Source organism: Rhynchophorus ferrugineus, unplaced genomic scaffold, assembly GCF_030347505.1.
Source record: "Rhynchophorus ferrugineus isolate W39M unplaced genomic scaffold, kcgeb_rfMv2 rfM11, whole genome shotgun sequence".
NCBI lineage: Eukaryota > Metazoa > Arthropoda > Insecta > Coleoptera > Curculionidae > Rhynchophorus > Rhynchophorus ferrugineus.
In genome coordinates, this window is record NW_027472590.1 from 16,911,917 (window position 1) to 16,930,374 (window position 18,458).

An 18,458-nucleotide genomic window follows, 5' to 3' on the forward strand; every position below is an offset into this window, starting at 1 on the left:
CTTTGCATTAAGAATGTTAATGTAATAGGGTAAAAAGATTAAAATTGGGAATGATAAATAGTAAAGTATTTTTATTGTTTTTATGACAATAATAGGTAATATTTCGGTTACTCCCTCGATTTTTGTTAAAAAATATTTCCATCAATAATAAATAAAGCATTCATATCACTTCATTCAGATCATTTGTAATTATGTCATGGATTAGTTTTATATAGTATTTATGGTTATTGTACATCTTTAGTTTTTAGGTTTTGTTTAAGCTCTATTGTATTGTCTATATTTATTATAGTATATTATTTAAAAATAGCAATTAACATATTAAAATACAATAAAACATTTGTGGGGTATTATCCCATTCCATAGAAAAAGTCCATTCCTTTTTACAGATCTACAGAACATTCAAATATAAAAGTAATTCTACTTCGTTTAAAATTAAATTATAAATTGCATGTTTTGTATTATTATTATTATAATATTCAGTAATTATTTTTTTCCTTTTCTTTTTTGAAGTTACTTCATGAAGCAGTTTATACATCTCCATCTCGCTTATACTACCGTTGGAAAATATAACCATTAAATTTAACTATCCTAAGCAATTATCTACGTCCTTTCTTCTCTCACTATTTATACAGGAAAGGATTCATATACCTTCGTCTGACATCACGAATAAAAAAAAACAGTCGAACCGTGCATTTGACTGAAAATAGTAATTACTATATTCAGTCGCTAGTTTTTTGACTATCGACTGTTTAGCGGACTATCGACTGTTTCGACAGTTTTCAGTCGATCTTTCCAACGCTAGTAATTTCCATTTTATTCATATATTTCGAAACATTTAAAGCAATATCAATAAGGCGCTAGCACTAAAACATAAATAACAATATTTCATGTATACATTTGGTACTTAAAACTTATTAAAACCAAACAGGTTAAATGTAAATAAAAATAATATCAGGAATCTTCGCGAATACGAGGAAATACTGAACCTTTCGAGTGCATCGAGAACCAGTTCCCAAAACCTGCCGAATTAAAATTTAAAATCAACGCTAACCGTTAAATCGTTTGTTGTGTGTATGTGTATCTTTTCGTTCTCCTTCTCGAACGCTGCTATTTATTTCTAACAGAAGCGCGAGATTCGTTCTAACGCGAACCAAATTTTCGCGACCGTAGCTCGTCCTGTATTTCGCTACGAGATTCCTTCGACACACAACGAGATAGAAAAAAAAGCATCGCAAACATTAAAAAACCACAATTTCGAGCCGTGATAGCGGAAGAAGAGAAAAGCGAGACGCTGTTTTATCTCGCTTCTTCTTAATCGGTTTGCAAACAAATTTAATTATTTTTTTGTCAAACGGTTAGATAAACAGGAAATTCGGAACTTGGATCGTATAAAATTCGTACTTTACCTGTTGATGGATATCATTGGGGAGTGACGACTAGCCGAGCAACGACAATCGAATATTGACCAGTGAGGTGACGGATCGTGACCGATTCCGATAACGACCAGCGATGAAGATCAATATAATTCAGAGATTTCTTACGAAGGAAGATGGTAGCAAGGTGACTCAATATTTAGTTGTGATAACCGGTGAGTTTGGATGATTGTGGAGGTTACCCTTCCGTAAAATGTCTACATTTTGTTTTTTTTGTCATTGTAGCTACTATAACTTTATTTACTGCTGGTATATATCAAGGATGGGCTGGACCGTCGTTATTAAAGATCCTCTCCGAAGAGTATCCGATTGATGTAACAGCGGAGGAGGCTTCTTATATTACAATTATTGGTCCGGTAGGCCATGTGATTGGAGGTTTTTCGGCTTCTTATCTGGCTGATTATATAGGGCGAAAAAATACAGTGTTATCCATTGGAATTCCACAGGTACAATATTTACTATTCTTATTAAATTTTACAAATTTTAAAGATAGTGCACTGAATTGATAAAATGGGAACACTGAAAAAGTGTTGTACAATGCTAGGTACTATTAATTCCTATTTTTCGGGTAAACATTTACGTTCTGTGGCGAGAAAATATCATGTATTTGGAGCCTATAACAAATTCATGTAATAATTTATGGAATTTGTTTAAAAATGGAATAGAATAGTTTGGATAATTACATCATCGTGTCTGGTTGTTCTTATTTCTGGTTTATTTTAAACTTGATGTAATCATCAAGTCTTGAAAGATACCACTCTTTTTTTAGGGCTAGATTTAAACTTTCTAAATGCAAATAGATAATATTTTTTTAGTTTAATAGTCTATTTTCTTGAAACTGTTTTTGTTGAACAGTCTTTCAATAATGCTCAATGGCCTAAGGATTTGGTATGATCTAAACCGAAAAATTAAAATTTATCACAAGTTTTGTTTATAAACATATTGAAGAATATATTGTAGTGTGTCTGAATGACTGAAGTGAGGTTTGACTTGAGTTCATCTTCTTTGAATTGCTGTAAAATACTACAGCCTATTCCAAAAGGTACGCAAGATTTAAATTAAATAGTTAGTTATTCTTTTTATATATATTTTTAATTGAGGCATAAAGTATACAGTATCGGTTTACGTCTGGAATCACAAATGTGGTTGTACTTTGATGATGTTTCATTGAATCGTTTCTTTTAATAAACTAGTAGTTGTGTTGATCTGGTTGGCATAGATTCTACAATAGGAAATCTAGTAGTGCTATATCATATGATCTTAGAGACTGGTTGAAAACATGACCAAGATATTTTTTAATACAACATTTTCTATTAGTAAAACTAAAGTCAATAGTAACACTTTATACAAGTTAGTTTTAATCGGTTCGCTTCAATGTTCTGATTACCTGTGTTTGTCTTGTAACTGTACTGTTTCTACTTTGGTGTGATTTAGTAACCTTATTTCATATTTTATGGTGAAATCTTGGATAAATTTGTAGATCCACTCGATCTGGAGGTACTCCTGTAGTTCTTCATTGGTTGCGTGGTAATAAACATTGATAATTAATCAAAGAACTTTATTTTAACAGCGTCTCATTTTAAATCCATAGTCTCATCATTTAAGTCCAAGTAGGTTTTATTATTGACTTGAAGTTGGAAGAAATGTTCCGTCTAATGACTAATTTTGTATATTTTGATCACCGAAAAGGATGCCAAGGCATGTACTTGAGGAAGTGGTCATCTCTCAAATGATTTTCACATTCACATTCATTTCAGAAATTTTTGATGATTAATGAAATTATCAAGCTGCAATTTAGCTAAAAATCAATATCCATTTATTTTTCAATAATTCAATAAACAATTTTTTTTGGCTGTGCATGGTCATTAGGTTTTGCCCTTAACATATGATCTTGTTTTGAGTTTTGTATATTTCAATTATTTTCTTTAATTTTAATTATTTTTGAAATATTATTATTTAACTTTATATTAAATTTATTTTTTTTTAACTTTATTTAAATTTATATTATTTAACATCGTATATTTTTATAATGCCCTATTTTTACTAACTCTAAACTGCCATCAATGATTCATTATATTTCTTAAAATTATTTTAAAGTATTGACAGATATATATATATATATATATATATATATATATATATATATATATATATATATATAATAACAGAGAAATTTTAGGTATCGAATGAATATTTTTTAATTCACAATGGTCAAAGAACTATAACAGTTTTGTATTGAAAGCATAGAAAATCAATTTGTTATGTGTTATGTAGTATTGACAATTCTCTTTTATATTTTTTCTTTATATCAACTTAAATGTTCTGGTGATTGAACGGCAATATATAAAGGCAATTTTTAATTATTGAATTTGAGGTTTCACTTGCTACAGTTGTTAATTATTTTAAATTATCGCCAAATACCATTTTCTAATATAAATATCTTGTTACAATTCTTAGTAATTATGGATCTTTATTAATTTTTTTAAAATTTTTTTGAATATTTCAGAAATATGTTAGGGAATATATACCATATATTATATTATTTTTATTTGGGTTTATATAATATATACGTGGTTATTTAATATTTAATATATAATAATAAAATTTATAAATATAAATATAAAAATATTTATTTATAATATATAATATTAAAAATTTATTATACAAGTTCGTAGAAACATTGAAATATCAGAAACAAAATAATAAAATATATTATTACTGTAAAAATGATTTTGCTTTTATAAATTATACCACTGTAGTGCTTTTCGGTAACTGCTATTTAATATCATTCTACCTTAGATATTACCTGAATAGAGTGTTCAGTGAAATAATTGGTCGAGGTGTGAAAAAGTGAAAAGTCAGAGGGATCTAAATAGATCAAATAAGCTGGACATTGAAACAATATGTACTGAAAACGCTCATTTTAGAGATTATTTATAAAATACTCGATTAAGATGCATTCTATCCATGTAATACATTATTGTTAACTGCAATTTTTTTTATTGATGAGTTAGCAATCTACTATACCAGTTTCTCTGCAGTGGGACTGCAGAAGGAAAAATTAAGAGCTTCAAAACTGAGAAGAAATAATTTTTTTTTGAAAAAAAATGTTGTAATGTTGTCATTTTATTTCAAAAATACAATTTTCTATACCACTTTAGCTTTATTTAATGCTAATTAAAATTTATAGAATTACATGAAATATCTAATGGTTCTTAGAATACATAAAACTGCTTTACTTAAAATTTATAAAAAATGCTACCATTTCATCAAAATATGAATCTCGTTGCATTTCGAATGAAAGAGGATAAAGTATTTTTGCATTTAAATTTTAATTAATCGTCTACCATTTTCACCAAATCACATTATAACAACTAGCTGAGCTCTTAGATAATTAAAATGCAGTCGTACTTATTAAAATTTTAATTGAAGGGTAAATAATATAAATAATTGTAAATAATGACGAATGTATCTGTTAGAAAAAAGTTAATTATTTTTTGTTAACTATAAGGAACTGATTCCTTAACTACCATTTTTATAGTCAACAATTGCAATGAAAGAAAACTCATTTAAGTGCGATTTTTTAAAGGATTAATAGGATTTTTTTGCGGATTTCTATATCTACTTTACTTGTCAAATTTGACATTTTACATATTGACAACATTTTTACATCTTAAATAATCTTTCGAGTTAATTTGTTATGTTCGAAATAAAAGACAGAATGCCGAAGTAAAAACCCATAAATCGAAGATATTTATAATAAAACGTTTGTTTTTATAACTTTATGGTAATTCTTGAATGCATTATAGAATATTAAAAAATCTTTACCATTTTTTTCTTCGTGCGATAAACAGTCCATATTGTTGATTGTGTCATCGTCCTTCTAATGATATGTTTCTTGTTTTCAGGTTATATCATTTCTTCTGATATATTTCTCGTACCATACCGTGTACTTGCTTTATATCGCACGGATCCTTGGTGGAATCGGCGAAGGAGCTTCTCTTGCACTTCTGCCGTGCTACATAGCGGAGGTTGCTGACCCATCGGTTCGGGGAACCCTCGGGACCTTCGTCAATCTGCTTCTTCTTTTCGGTCAACTGTTTATCAACACGGTGGGCTCGTTCCTGACTATCCACGACACCGCGATGATATGTATAATATTTCCGGTGGTGTTTTGGTTGACATTCGCCCATATGCCAGAAAGTCCGTACTATTGCTTGATGAAAAAGGACGTAGATGGGGCCAGACGAGCGTTGCAGATGCTGAGGAGAAAAAATAACGTCGACAAGGAAGTTATTCAGTTATCAGCTGATGTAGATCGTCAAATGTCCGAGAAAGGGACGTACAAGGATCTGTTCCTGATTAAGTCGAACAGAAAGGCATTCTTGCTGGTTTCCGCCACTAGGATCTTTCAAGTATTCACGGGCAGTATCGCACTGATGTCGTACGTGCAAATAATGATATCTCAAGCGACTGAGTTATCGCCAGTGACTGGATCGACAGTTCTGATTGTAGCTGGAGCGATAATGGTACTAACATCGTCAATGTACGTGGACAAATTTGGAAGAAGACCGACGCTAATAGTTTCTGCGCTTACCACAGCATTGAGCTTGTTAGCTCAAGCACTGTTTTTATCTTTACGCGACTACACTGCTCTGGATCTCTCCTCTGTCTCTTGGCTGCCACTTCTAATAATGATAATCAATTATCTATCATTCAGAGGTGGATTGGGTGTGGTCACTAACATATTCATTAGCGAAATATACTCCACCAGCATTAAAGCGAAAGCTATGTCTTTGGGCAGTTTGAATTTTGCCATCGTGATGATCATAAGCACGAAGATGTACCAACTGACAGCTGATTACGTCGGATTGGCGGTACCATTTTATATCTTTGCGTTTACCACGTTTGTCAGCGTCCTGTTCTTCTATTTCGTTTTGCCAGAAACGAAAGGAAAAACATTGGAAGTGATCCAGCAAGAACTAAAAGGAAACGCGAAGAACGAAAATGATGATAATGAAAATGGGCTCTCAGTTTAAAGTATTATCGTCACAATATATGGAGAATTTAAGACCGTTTAGCGTAGAGTATATGTATATTTAATTTTAGTGAATGAAAATGTGCCATAAAGAGACAATTTGACGAATCTGATCGATGAAAAGTTTGATGTAAATATTTATGGAATTATTATTGTTAGGAAATAGATCATTAATTATGTTTTATTCAAAGGGGCTGTGATATATTTTATATTTACAAAGTTTGAATAAATATTTATTTTGATATAACTTGATGTTTTATTTAGAGTCTTTAAAATTTCAAATTTTATAGTTTAAGTTCAAATTTTGATTATATTGTATCTAGGTTTAGTGGATAAAAAGTTTTTTACTATATATTTTACGTTATTTTAATGACAAATTTGCTCCCCATGAGTATTCCACTTTCTTGTAGATGTGAATGATTCTACTGAAATAACTCATGACTTTTTGTGCTTGGGAATTATGCTCTAGCTTGATCGGTCCTTCAGACTGTTTTTAGGCAATAGCTAGGGCAATAGCTTCCTTTAAATCAAAGAACATAGATAATGAATAGCAAAAATACAATTTGAGTATTCGATGATTAGCATCTATATACATTGAGTAACTCAGTAATAGTAAATATAAAAAGAAGTGAAAGGAAAATTGTTACTTTATGTACAGAAATGTTAATATCATTAAAATTTTCAGTCATGTTTAGTCGTTTAATACTTGTTTACATTGAAACTTAGCATTTTCACCAATGGATACCGCTGATCAATATATATATATATATATATATACTATATCAATATATATATAATACAATATCACCTACTAGTTCGTTTTCCAGAAATCGCAGCAATTTATCATATATGTCGTTATGACCTTAGTCTAGAAATGGAAGGACATACATGGCAAATCAGTCAATAGTAAAAAGTCACGAACTTTTTCCCAGATCCGACAATGAAGGTTGTTAGAGTATGAAGCGACAATTTCAGTAATTTCATTAAAATAAAACATTAAGTAACAAATGTGTTACGCAACAGTTTCGGTAAGTTATGAGATCCTGAGGCATACTATGAATATTATAGTAATTAATTTAAGTTACAATCGTTTTCGAATCTGGAAAAACCTATGTTACATATATATATAATATAGGTAGTACTTTCTACCGACTGTAGTCATCAGATATTGTCACTTCCAATTATTACTTGTCCCGATTATTTTCTGTCTTTTATTATTTTATTATATCATATCATATGAACTGAGAAAACAATTATATTCGTATAAATTTGAAACATCAATCAATGATACATAAGTCAACTGTACCGTTTTGATTTATTATATTTGGATAATTCAAAATTACTTATAATATCAATATTATATGGTTTTTATTTTCATTTAATTAATTTTTTTCATTTCATATCATTCATTCGTTTTGAAACCTCATCCAAAGAATAGATGAATCGGTACCTCTTTTGCTGAGAATACTCCATGTTGTGTACTATTAAAAGCTAAAAGGGGATGTGCGATAAGCTCAGCGAAAGGAAATAAATAATTGTAGTTATAAAAATAATGCTTTTATTAACTTCAATACATTTATTCCAACTAGCTAAATTTGGTGAATAACGTAGGATTTGCAACAATTTTTATTTTAGCTCATTGACTTTAGTGATGTTTTTTTGAACCTAGGTAAGCAGGTCTTAGTGAAGTTGTTTTGATAGATATTTGATATTTCTTCTGTTAACTGGGCCTGTTTATCACAAATTTCTCTATCTAATCGATTTAATAATGTTTTATATATTTTTTTTGTCAGTTAGAGATAACACCCCCAATAAAATTCATTTTGCCTTCTAAATCGCTTACTTTAACAACTTCTTGGATAATTTCTAGATATAAACCAAATGAAATATTGGTTTTATATTATTCATTAGCGACTTAATTTCATTAAGGAATATTTTGAGACATACACACTGATATTATCTCGTGCTTGCGTTTTGGTACAATTATAACAGAACAATAGTAATAAATTTATTTGTAAATTAAGATTGTACTAAGCACATTTAATATAATTAATACAGAAATATGGTGGTAAATTCAAGCCTTATTCATAGTGATGGAACAATGTATAAATATTTTAAATGATATCCCCTGTGTACGCAAATTTTGAAAATCCATAACTGTAGTTAAAATATTGCGTCATGTGAAATACCTAAAACTTTTAGTAAATCTTTCTTTGTCAGTTGACATTCTTCCAAGCTTTTGAACGGCAGTCCTGTTTTTTTACAAATCCTGTTTTCAGAGAATCAAAATCACCTAACACATGTTCTTCTCCTGTCCAATAAATCAATAAACATCTATTTTTAAGTTTCATAACAACTAAAAATTATGATTATACGATATGAAATTACACTGACTAGTTAACACGACTAACTTAATAATTGAAATAATTTGCATTTCAATAGATCCTTTTTAACAATCGCGTATTCGATCTAGTCATGTAAAAAATATTAATCTCTGTAATTGTTGCAATTACAAAGCTTCAAGGATTGTATATTTATACTTTAACGAAAAACCTTTTTTTCGCAAAATCAAAGACCCAGAAAATGATCGGTTCTGTTATTGAATCCATTTCAAATTGATTTTTATGCTATTTTGGCGAATTTCGTTTAAAATAATAACCTACCCAAAATATCTAATAAGAAATTTGCAACATTATTAAACTAGAGGTCGTATTACGAGTTCAACGAAAAATGTTTCGATTTGCATTTTCTTTTTATTTATTAATATATTACTAGTCGTTGCCGACTAATTAAAAATTGGTCTGGGTAGTTATTTAGGAAGACCCATTGGCTCTTACATAGTCTCTGATAAAAGAAAAGTTAAATGAATATTTCACTGTTTTTATCATTTAGTGCATTGCATTACACAACTACACACAGTGTTGTCCAAAAGTAGGACCACTTTGGTGTTTATGTGGGAGTTGAGTCTTTCCCCAGATCCTATAGCATATGGACGCATCCACAATAACATACTTCTCAGGACTTTATTCTGAAATACTTGTATGATGTTCATATTTCTTCTCATAGAACACCCCCATAACTGAACTGCATAGGTCCATGTAGGTGTAAATATCTGCTTGTATAGCAGTAACTTATTATGTATGGATATTTTAGATTTTTTTCCAAATAATCAATATATTTTTTGGTATTTTAATTCGATATCTATTATTTTATTTTTCATAGGCTCCTTCCAACGTTGTCAACAACTATATAATTTGTGAAAAATATAAAGCTTAAAGTAAAAACTCTAATTTGATTGCGACTTTAATGACTATACATAGAGTACTACATCAAATAATATTTTAATATATATATATATATATATATATATATATATATATATATATATATATATATATATATAATGAATCATTTTATTCTAATTAACCTTCTTCTATAACCAGGGCCACCAGTTACCTATACTTCCTTGTTAAAGAAAAGATCAAGAAAATGTATTTGGAGGAACTGTTGTTTCGCACAGCTTATATTTGTAATAAGGTTATTGGACTGTATCTTCACCTACTTGTCTTTGATCATTTGAACTTCACTGTTTTTTACCCAAATTTCTTTGGCCTGTTTGTTTTGGATACTCAAAATTCCAATAGTCTTTGATTGAATCACTGAGCTACTGAAATCCGTCCTTGATGGCCGTATACCCTGAACTGTAAGATTCTGCCCAATTTCCAGTAGACTAGGTCTGAAGTTCATAGTAACTTCAGTCCACTTTTGTTGGCTTTGCCTTCTGAAATGCCATACTTGCCAGAAAGCTATTGACTTGCGGTCGCTTTTCAAAGCCTATTTATCTCTAACCATTAGTTTATGGCTAGGGAACATTGAGCACCTTCAATTTACTTTTTGTGAGCTTATAGATTCACGAAAAATTTTAATAACACATCGTTTTTCTTATGAAGACCCACGATCCTATCAGTTGCATTATATAACATAACATAAGGCTTCTTTTTATTGGGACGGGTCGACATTTGCAGCATTCGAAGGTCTCTTTATGTGAATGAACACAGGTAAGATATCACACATAAAAACTTGACCTTTCGTAGGTTTTAACTTGTTAAATTTGGCGTTAGGCCTTGGGTCTTTATCTATACAACGTTTAGCTGACCTAGGCGATCAAAGTTAACGAACATGTACGAGACCGTTTGTTGGTTGACTCAAAGCTCAATTTACTACTATTGGACTATTTGGAAGCTTCATTTTGATCGAAAAAGCATCTTTAGTGACAACCATAGCTGTCTTATGTGAAAAAGCATCAATCTACATAAGATTCGTCAAGCTTAATATGGATTTAGAGTGGCCGGCGTCATTGATCTGTACTTCTCCATTCCAAAAATGCTCAGCGCTATGAAACGATTATATGCGATAAGCTATTTTTTGACATGGATTGTTTTAGGATTTGGAATGAAAAAAAGGAAAAATATGTTATGCATATCGAGCATATCCAGAGGCTACTAAAAGTTTCTAAAATTGCCGCATTCGCTATCGCGCATTGGTTTTTGTGATGGAAAATTATTCTAACCACTTCTTGGCTAACAGTCAAAATATAATAGTTGTTTCTAAATGTTGTTTCTTTCATTTTCAAGGTATTATACAATAAAAGTTTTTCGGTTTTGAAATTTGCCTCAGAAATAAGTTTACAAAATCTTTAACAGTTGCAGGTATAAGGGTAAGTGTATTATTTATTAGAGGTACCATTAGCACTCACAGATGTCATCCGAATGTGGTTATTTATAGGCATTGTGTTCTTACCCAAGAACTAAAAATGTTCAAAATAGCATTGGATCGAATGATATCTGACAGTCATAATATCATCATCATCTTGAGATATATATATAGAGAGAGAGGATGCAGAAAGTTGCCTATTCCTCTTTTGGTCCAAACTGATTAATAAGGAGGTGGATGACACGTAATTCTAGTAGAATGGCGCTACATACCAAATAGGTCACAACAGTGAATATTAGAAAATTCTTTAACAAAAATCAAAATATCCTTAAATACATTTACACAATTTAGACATTTAGAATCAACGTACAAGATACAAAAAAATCTTGATTACGTAACCAATTCACGTTTACAATATTTGTTACATGCAACAAATGCAACAGTATTAAATGTAATATGCAAATCACGTGTTTATTTTTTGCTTGAATAATTGCCGTTTATTATAAGGACGTGCACTTAGAAAAGCATTTTTTGCAAACGAAAGAAGTTAAATCAATTTGTTCTGTTATTAAACCCGTGTTAAATCGATTGGTGCCATGTTTTGGCGAATTTTGTTTGACATAATAACTTAGGTACAATGTATATAAAATGAGTTTGTTTGTTTTAAATGTTTTTACCTTAAAACGTCTTTTTTATATTTTTGAATCAAATATTATAATATGTTAATTAAAGTTCTAACCGAAAGACTGGGAACGAGTCTTGATATAAATATTTAATGCTCTAATACCTCACGAGATCTTTTTCTTATATACTATCTACATTATAAGGTTATTTCTCGATATATTTGCATATAAATATATAAATATATTAAGCATATTATTTCAATTACTTTATAGAAAATATTAGGTGTTTGCAGTTATTGTTATAATTATTTTACTTTAAAAATTTAAATCAGTAATAACTTTAAAAAATCCTGAATATCGGCATTTATTGAGAAAAAATGATACATAATGATATGTAAATTAGAATATTTTCAATAATTTTCCGCAACCTTTCCTAATCTTTATGATGATACTTTGATAAAAAACGATTTTGTTTGGCAGCGGTCATCATTGGCAGTTCACATGGTAGCCATTTTCGCTCCATTTGGCATTAACCTATCTGAAAGTTGTTTGAGAGTTTGGGCTCTGCAAAATTGTATTATTTCTCTAGGTGATTTTTTGTTATTGATTTCAAAATAACCAGTGTTAGGCCATTGAAGTCAAATTCGATAATAGAGTTATGATACAGAAAAGAAATATTAAAAGCACTAAATTTAGTACTTGATTTTCAACAGTAGATACTTATGACTAACTTTCTCACGACTCCGGTGAGAGATTGATCTGCTTCAGTGAGTACGAGTGATGTGAAAGGGGGAATCAAACTGGAAATGTCTTCCTGTATATCCTTTCTTTATTTGTTGTGTCAATATATTGTCCATACAGATACATTGTTCGAGAAGAAGAAAAGAAACTGTAATTCCTAAGAGACCTTATTGCAAATATCTGTATAAAGAGAGATACTAGGCTGGTTAGTGGCGATTCGTTTTCTTATCCTCTTACTGGATATTAAAGCTTCAAATAAACTTATTAGTTTAAATATTCTCCATTCCTATACAACAATTACAACATTATTTAAAACGCCAGTCACTACGGAAATATTCAAAATGTAGTAACTCAATATTGTTTGATTTTATTTTGATTAACTTTGATTATGACTGGTTGTAGACCTGGATACTAAATCAACATTAATATTGAGGCAACGCAGAAACAGATTCCTTAATTATGAATTAAATTTGAAAATATATGATAGTCAAGATTGAAAATCTACCAGAAAATAAGGATCCAACCAGTAGTTGGAAAACTATTTATAAAAATTATACAAATAAGATCTCCTTCAGGTATTTCCTTCAGATTCTGATGGCCAAATTGACGTTTAGGATAGTTGGATGCACAAAACATAGAAATATCGAATGGGAACTTAAATGAGCATACCGGAACCATATTTTGCCCGTCGGAATCACTAGAAGTAAAAACATTATAGGTTTCTTTTCTTTCTTCGATTTGAATTTTTATGGCATCTTTGTGACAGGCTATATTTGTTTTTCCCTTTTGTGTATAATTGTAAGAACATTTTTTGTGATGACGTAGTATTTGTAGCATTTAAGGTAAATATTATTTGTTTAAGTACAAAATCATAATATAAGTATTATTTTTCAGGATGTGATGGTACAATGTAAGTATTCTGCTCTAGAGCAGAAACGGTTTTGAACAGAACAGACAAGATGATATGATGGAATAATATGGAATATCTTTACTTAACCAAGATGCCACTTTTAATTGTGCGATAAAAGCGATTTTAATAGTACGTCATTTACTATAATATATATATAAATATATAGTATATAAATATATTTTTCAAAGGAAGTAAATTGAGAGGTTTGAAAATTTAAAATTTCTCCGCTCTTTGGAAATTTCATGCTGGTAAGAACCAGATAGAACCAACACCAAAAATACTAAATATTACCTGTTGAGTCACTTGCTACGTCTATCCCGCTCGAGAGACTATGTTGAATCCAGCCGAATAGCTATTTCTATTCGCCTGGAAGGACCATGTTGAATTACTTGTTTAATACATAAAAAATTCCGAAACGCTGATTCAATAGGAACAAAATTAGCACCCCTTGATCTTTACTTGAAAGGATCTATCATCCAAATATGAGTAGACCAGAGAAATTAGGTTATTCGGTAAACCTAGCTGGTTTATTTTAAAGACTAGACCGTTGTGCCATACTTGATCGAAATCTTTGGATACGTTTAAAAAGATGGCTAGAGCTTTGCGACCTTTTATAAGTGCCTGATGAACGGTTGCTGCGACTTGAGCAGCTTGATGGAGGCTTGAGGTCACGGAAACCGAATTGTTCGTTCGGGATTATATGGTGTGCGTAAGTGAAAATATTGAGAGCGTGTAATATCGCTTTTTCGGCAAGTTTGGAGAGTGAACTAAACAGGCTGATGAGCCTAGAGTCAGATGGATTTGACTTGCCTTTTTTCTTTAGAATAAAAACGACAATCGCATGTTTCCAATTTTTTGGGAAGCCATGTCTGTTGCATCCAATACTATGTCGAAGAGGAGTGGAGAGATAACATCTCCTTGGCGGACGTCGGCTGGGATGTTAAATGAATTTGAAAAATCATTTCACACTCGGGCATAGTTAACCGATCCATCGTAAGATGCCTAAAGCAGATATAAATTTCAACGTAATATGTTCAGCTTCCCTAAAGATGTCCAAAGTTAGGGTCCAGTTGAAAGCAAAACGAAAATTTATAAAAATTATAATCGCACGCTTTCCACATCTAATACGTTCCTATGGGATCTGACGTAATGAAAATATAATCTATGCAATGTCATTTGGGTTTAAAGTTGATCTGCTCCTGGTCTTCAATCTGCAAAATTTTTGAAGCCAAACTGACACAACTAAAAGAAACGTTCTTGGCAAATTATGCTGATTGAGCATTAAGCTCGTATTCTGATACAAAATCGCTAATACCTCAAGGTTATTTTTGGCAGACAGATATATTAAAGGTCGTTTACATTATCCGTTTATAATATTTTTATATGAGAATTATAATTTTTATGGAACATATCGAAAGTGTCTAAAGGAGGCATGAATATTTATCAGCTAACTGTCTAAATTGCCAACTGTTATGTATTTATTTCATTATAAATAACTTATTTTAATATAATTCAGATAATCAACAGTCTCTTTTTTGTCGGACAATATAATTTGGCCACAATTCTATTTACATAATTGAATAGGATACGATAACGACACAGAAATATCCTATAAAGATTAATGTTAAACGAAAAAGAACGAATCAATTTAATAAATTAAAATAACGATTTCGCGAAAGCATTCATTACGCATTTTGAATGAATATAATCGAATACAACGTTAATTTATTTACATTTTTTTTTGTATATTAATGTTGTTCTGGGAATTTTCTCGAACAGCACGTGATTATGATTCAAGCATTTAAAAACAATATTTACACTACACTATTTATTTATTTTTGACATTTTGAATAAATAAAACAATATTTATTATTATATATGCATTGTTGAAGATATACCAGTAATTAGTCAATAAAACACAAAATGTCTATTATTTGTTAAAATTTATAGCATAGCTTTGAAGTATTAATTGATGCATGTATATTGATCAAATTAACAATCTGTTCTAACTGTTATATTCCATGATATTGATATTTGTCTATGTAAAATAATAGTTTTCCATTCTTTATTATTGAGTTATTCTACGATGGCTTAATAACATATATATTACCAACGATGGGGAGCTCAAAATTGCATTTTTGATATTCATTACTGTTAGTTTGATTTAAAGAGAACTGCTGCCGTAGTAGTCCATCAAATACTTTTAAAAATTAACAATGATGTCGCTCGATTATATTCAATTCGGTTGTGGTTTCAACGATTTGAAGTGTTGTGTATCCGGCGTATATCCAAACATTAAAAAAGACATTGTCAAATTAAGACGAAGTTTTTTAAAACGCCGTCAATTAAGATATCAATTATTTTAACGTTAAATTACCGAATAAATGGTGTTGGTGGCGCCCAGAACATACTAAGATAGGTAGTCAAATTAAGACGAAGTTTTTTAAAACACCATCAATTAAGAGATCAATTAATTTTAACGTTAACCGAATAATATACCAAGTATGGATTCAATTTGTATGTACAGTCAGTCCAAGGTTATTTTGTACATATGTCATCTAAATTTGTGACGTCAAAACGTCGCAATGTTGCCATATCAACTTTGAATTTTAGTTAACTTTGGCTTTGACATACTACAAAATTCCAATCTTAAAATTCTAATAAATAAATTAGTTAAACAAAAATACTGTTATTTTAACATTATAGTAAATCTAATGCATATATTATCGAAGGACTTAAAATTACAATTATGTACACAGTTATAATAGTTTACAAACTAGGTAAGTTAGGGTTGTGTTTGATGATATTTACATTCTATAATCATATTTACATATAACTCTTTTCCACACCACCTATGAGTTAGAATTCTAGGCGCGTTTGTAATTGTATCCCCTGGAGGCCTAATCCACCTAATTAACAATTGTATATCCAAGTAATATATTTTATTTTTATTAGAGAGAATATTTACCTTTTACGCTTAGTTCTTGTGTCCTTCGGTACAGTGTTATCTTGTAAAGACATTTTGATATCACTGTATTTCTCCTTCGTTTGTTCTGTTAATACCTGTATACATCTTTCTTGATAAAACTAGATTTAATCGCTGCATTATCCTTAATGCATTTGCCATATCTGCTAAACAGTTACTATTCTTTCTCTACTGACACATTTTAACTAATTGCATGAGCATTTACATCATACATGAGTATATTCTGAACATTACATACATATCTGTGCACATAAATATTTTACACTCTACAAAAATATCTTCTACATTTATTATATATTAATTATATACTCACCTTTTATTTCCATCACCCTGTCTTAGAAATTATCAGCATTGAATCACATCATATTCAGAAAGTTTCATTCAAGTGAATATGTAAATTTTTCAATCGAAGATGTTATTAACCATTCCTACTTCCAGCATGAAGTACAATATATCTGCAATGAATTATTAATAAAAGTAATATCTAATAAAACCTAAACAGTTTTTATTCCAACATTTACCTTTTTCCATCAACTTTTGTTGTCATAATAACCGTTGGGTATATTGGTCCCATTCTGAAATATCTATGTTTGAAATAATCTCTTCGATACTTAATCATATTAAATTATGTTTATATTGAAAAACTCACTGTTTCTACACATTTCATATATTTGATCAACCGGACGATTTGAAATATATCAAAACAGGCAAAGAATTAAAATAGCGTTTGCCGGTTTATAATCTCTTATCTTATCGAATATATCAGACAGCATTGTGTCTCTTTTTAACTAGAATAAAATGAGAAGGAAAACGAATATACAAATTGTGCCAGGCAATACATTAAACATCTTGATGTATGTACAAAAAAACTTTGGATAGACCATACGTATCTTCGTTCTTCAACAAGTTTGTTTGAGATAATTATTGGAAAAAGTAATTTTTGTTTATATCTTATTATGGCTCCGTAGACCAACCATTTTTCACTGATTTTATAGAGCTAATTGGATCATAAGATAGGTGTTAAAAGAAGTTTTTTTTTAAATATATATATTAGTCTCATTTTACCAACTAGAGGTTTATCTGGACAGGACCTACAGTTTAACGTGGGCTTCGAAACACGATCCTCGGTATTAAGCCTACTGACTGGCGAGTTACCAGCTTAGAAATGCCAGAAGACATCCGGTCTTAACCGGCCTGGTTATTGGCGTGTCTGGGATCATTTTTCTTGTCGGATTTTCACTCTTGCTTAGGCCAATCACAAATATTAAACAATCACAAACATAAATTTACGACCATGCCCCAGCAGGGTTCGTACCCGCGACTATCGCAACAGTATGTAGACTGTCCTGTCGCCTTTACCACTGTGCCACCAAGCCGGCTAATAGATGTTTAGATGCAAATAGGTACATTAGTTTAGGAAAATAATAATAAGATATTTTTTCTGTTTTAAAAATAACTAGAGAAATTATCGATATTTTAAATGATGGTTCATTTTGATATGAACGCTTAAAATTAAGTATCAATTAAAATGTTTTTAAAATGCTTAAGAAATATCTATTTTTTTGTAACTATCGCAAAATATCGGCGAACCAAAATATCGATATATAGATATATCGGTCAATTATATTTCTTCGGTATCCCTAGCCCAGTGTCATCGACAGAGTTCATATTCTATATTACTCTATGAGTTTGGTTTCCAATTGTAACTTGTAATTGTTCTAGTGGTTGGCGACTGAGCTAAAATAGGTCTTTACAATAACTTAAATCTAGGTATATATCTAGAAGGCCCCATCTTAGTCTATAGTAATAATATTTATTTACTAAAACAGCTATTTTTCCAGTATATGCATCTCACTACATTACAGAATTACAGATCAAATCGTCTGATTCTTTTGAGTCTATGTCCTGTTCTGGTATTATCCAAGAGTTGTGTTACTTTGATATTGACAGGAGATTGGAGTCTTTTCTACGTCTCCTTGCAATTCTCTTGACTTCCTGAGTGATAGTTTATGTG

At 30.4% G+C, this 18,458-nt stretch overlaps 1 protein-coding gene across 1 annotated transcript; it reads left to right on the forward strand.

The window, feature by feature from the left end:
• The first annotated feature begins 678 nt into the window (after window positions 1–678).
• Window positions 679–6,718, forward strand: LOC143205116 (facilitated trehalose transporter Tret1). The gene is made up of 3 exons (XM_076418198.1): window positions 679–1,588; window positions 1,659–1,879; window positions 5,342–6,718. Exons 1-3 carry the CDS (start codon window positions 1,510–1,512, stop codon window positions 6,470–6,472), a joined length of 1,431 nt encoding a protein of 476 aa, XP_076274313.1. The 5' UTR covers window positions 679–1,509; the 3' UTR covers window positions 6,473–6,718.
• The last annotated feature ends 11,740 nt before the right edge of the window (window positions 6,719–18,458 follow it).

Bases quoted from the DNA above. Each gene is read 5' to 3' on its own strand.
- LOC143205116 (XM_076418198.1), top strand. From the start codon at position 1,510: ATGAAGATCAATATAATTCAGAGATTTCTTACGAAGGAAGATGGTAGC. The intron at 1,589-1,658 runs GTGAGTTTGGAT...TTGTCATTGTAG, and splicing joins ATATTTAGTTGTGATAACCG to CTACTATAACTTTATTTACT. The intron at 1,880-5,341 runs GTACAATATTTA...TCTTGTTTTCAG, and splicing joins TATCCATTGGAATTCCACAG to GTTATATCATTTCTTCTGAT.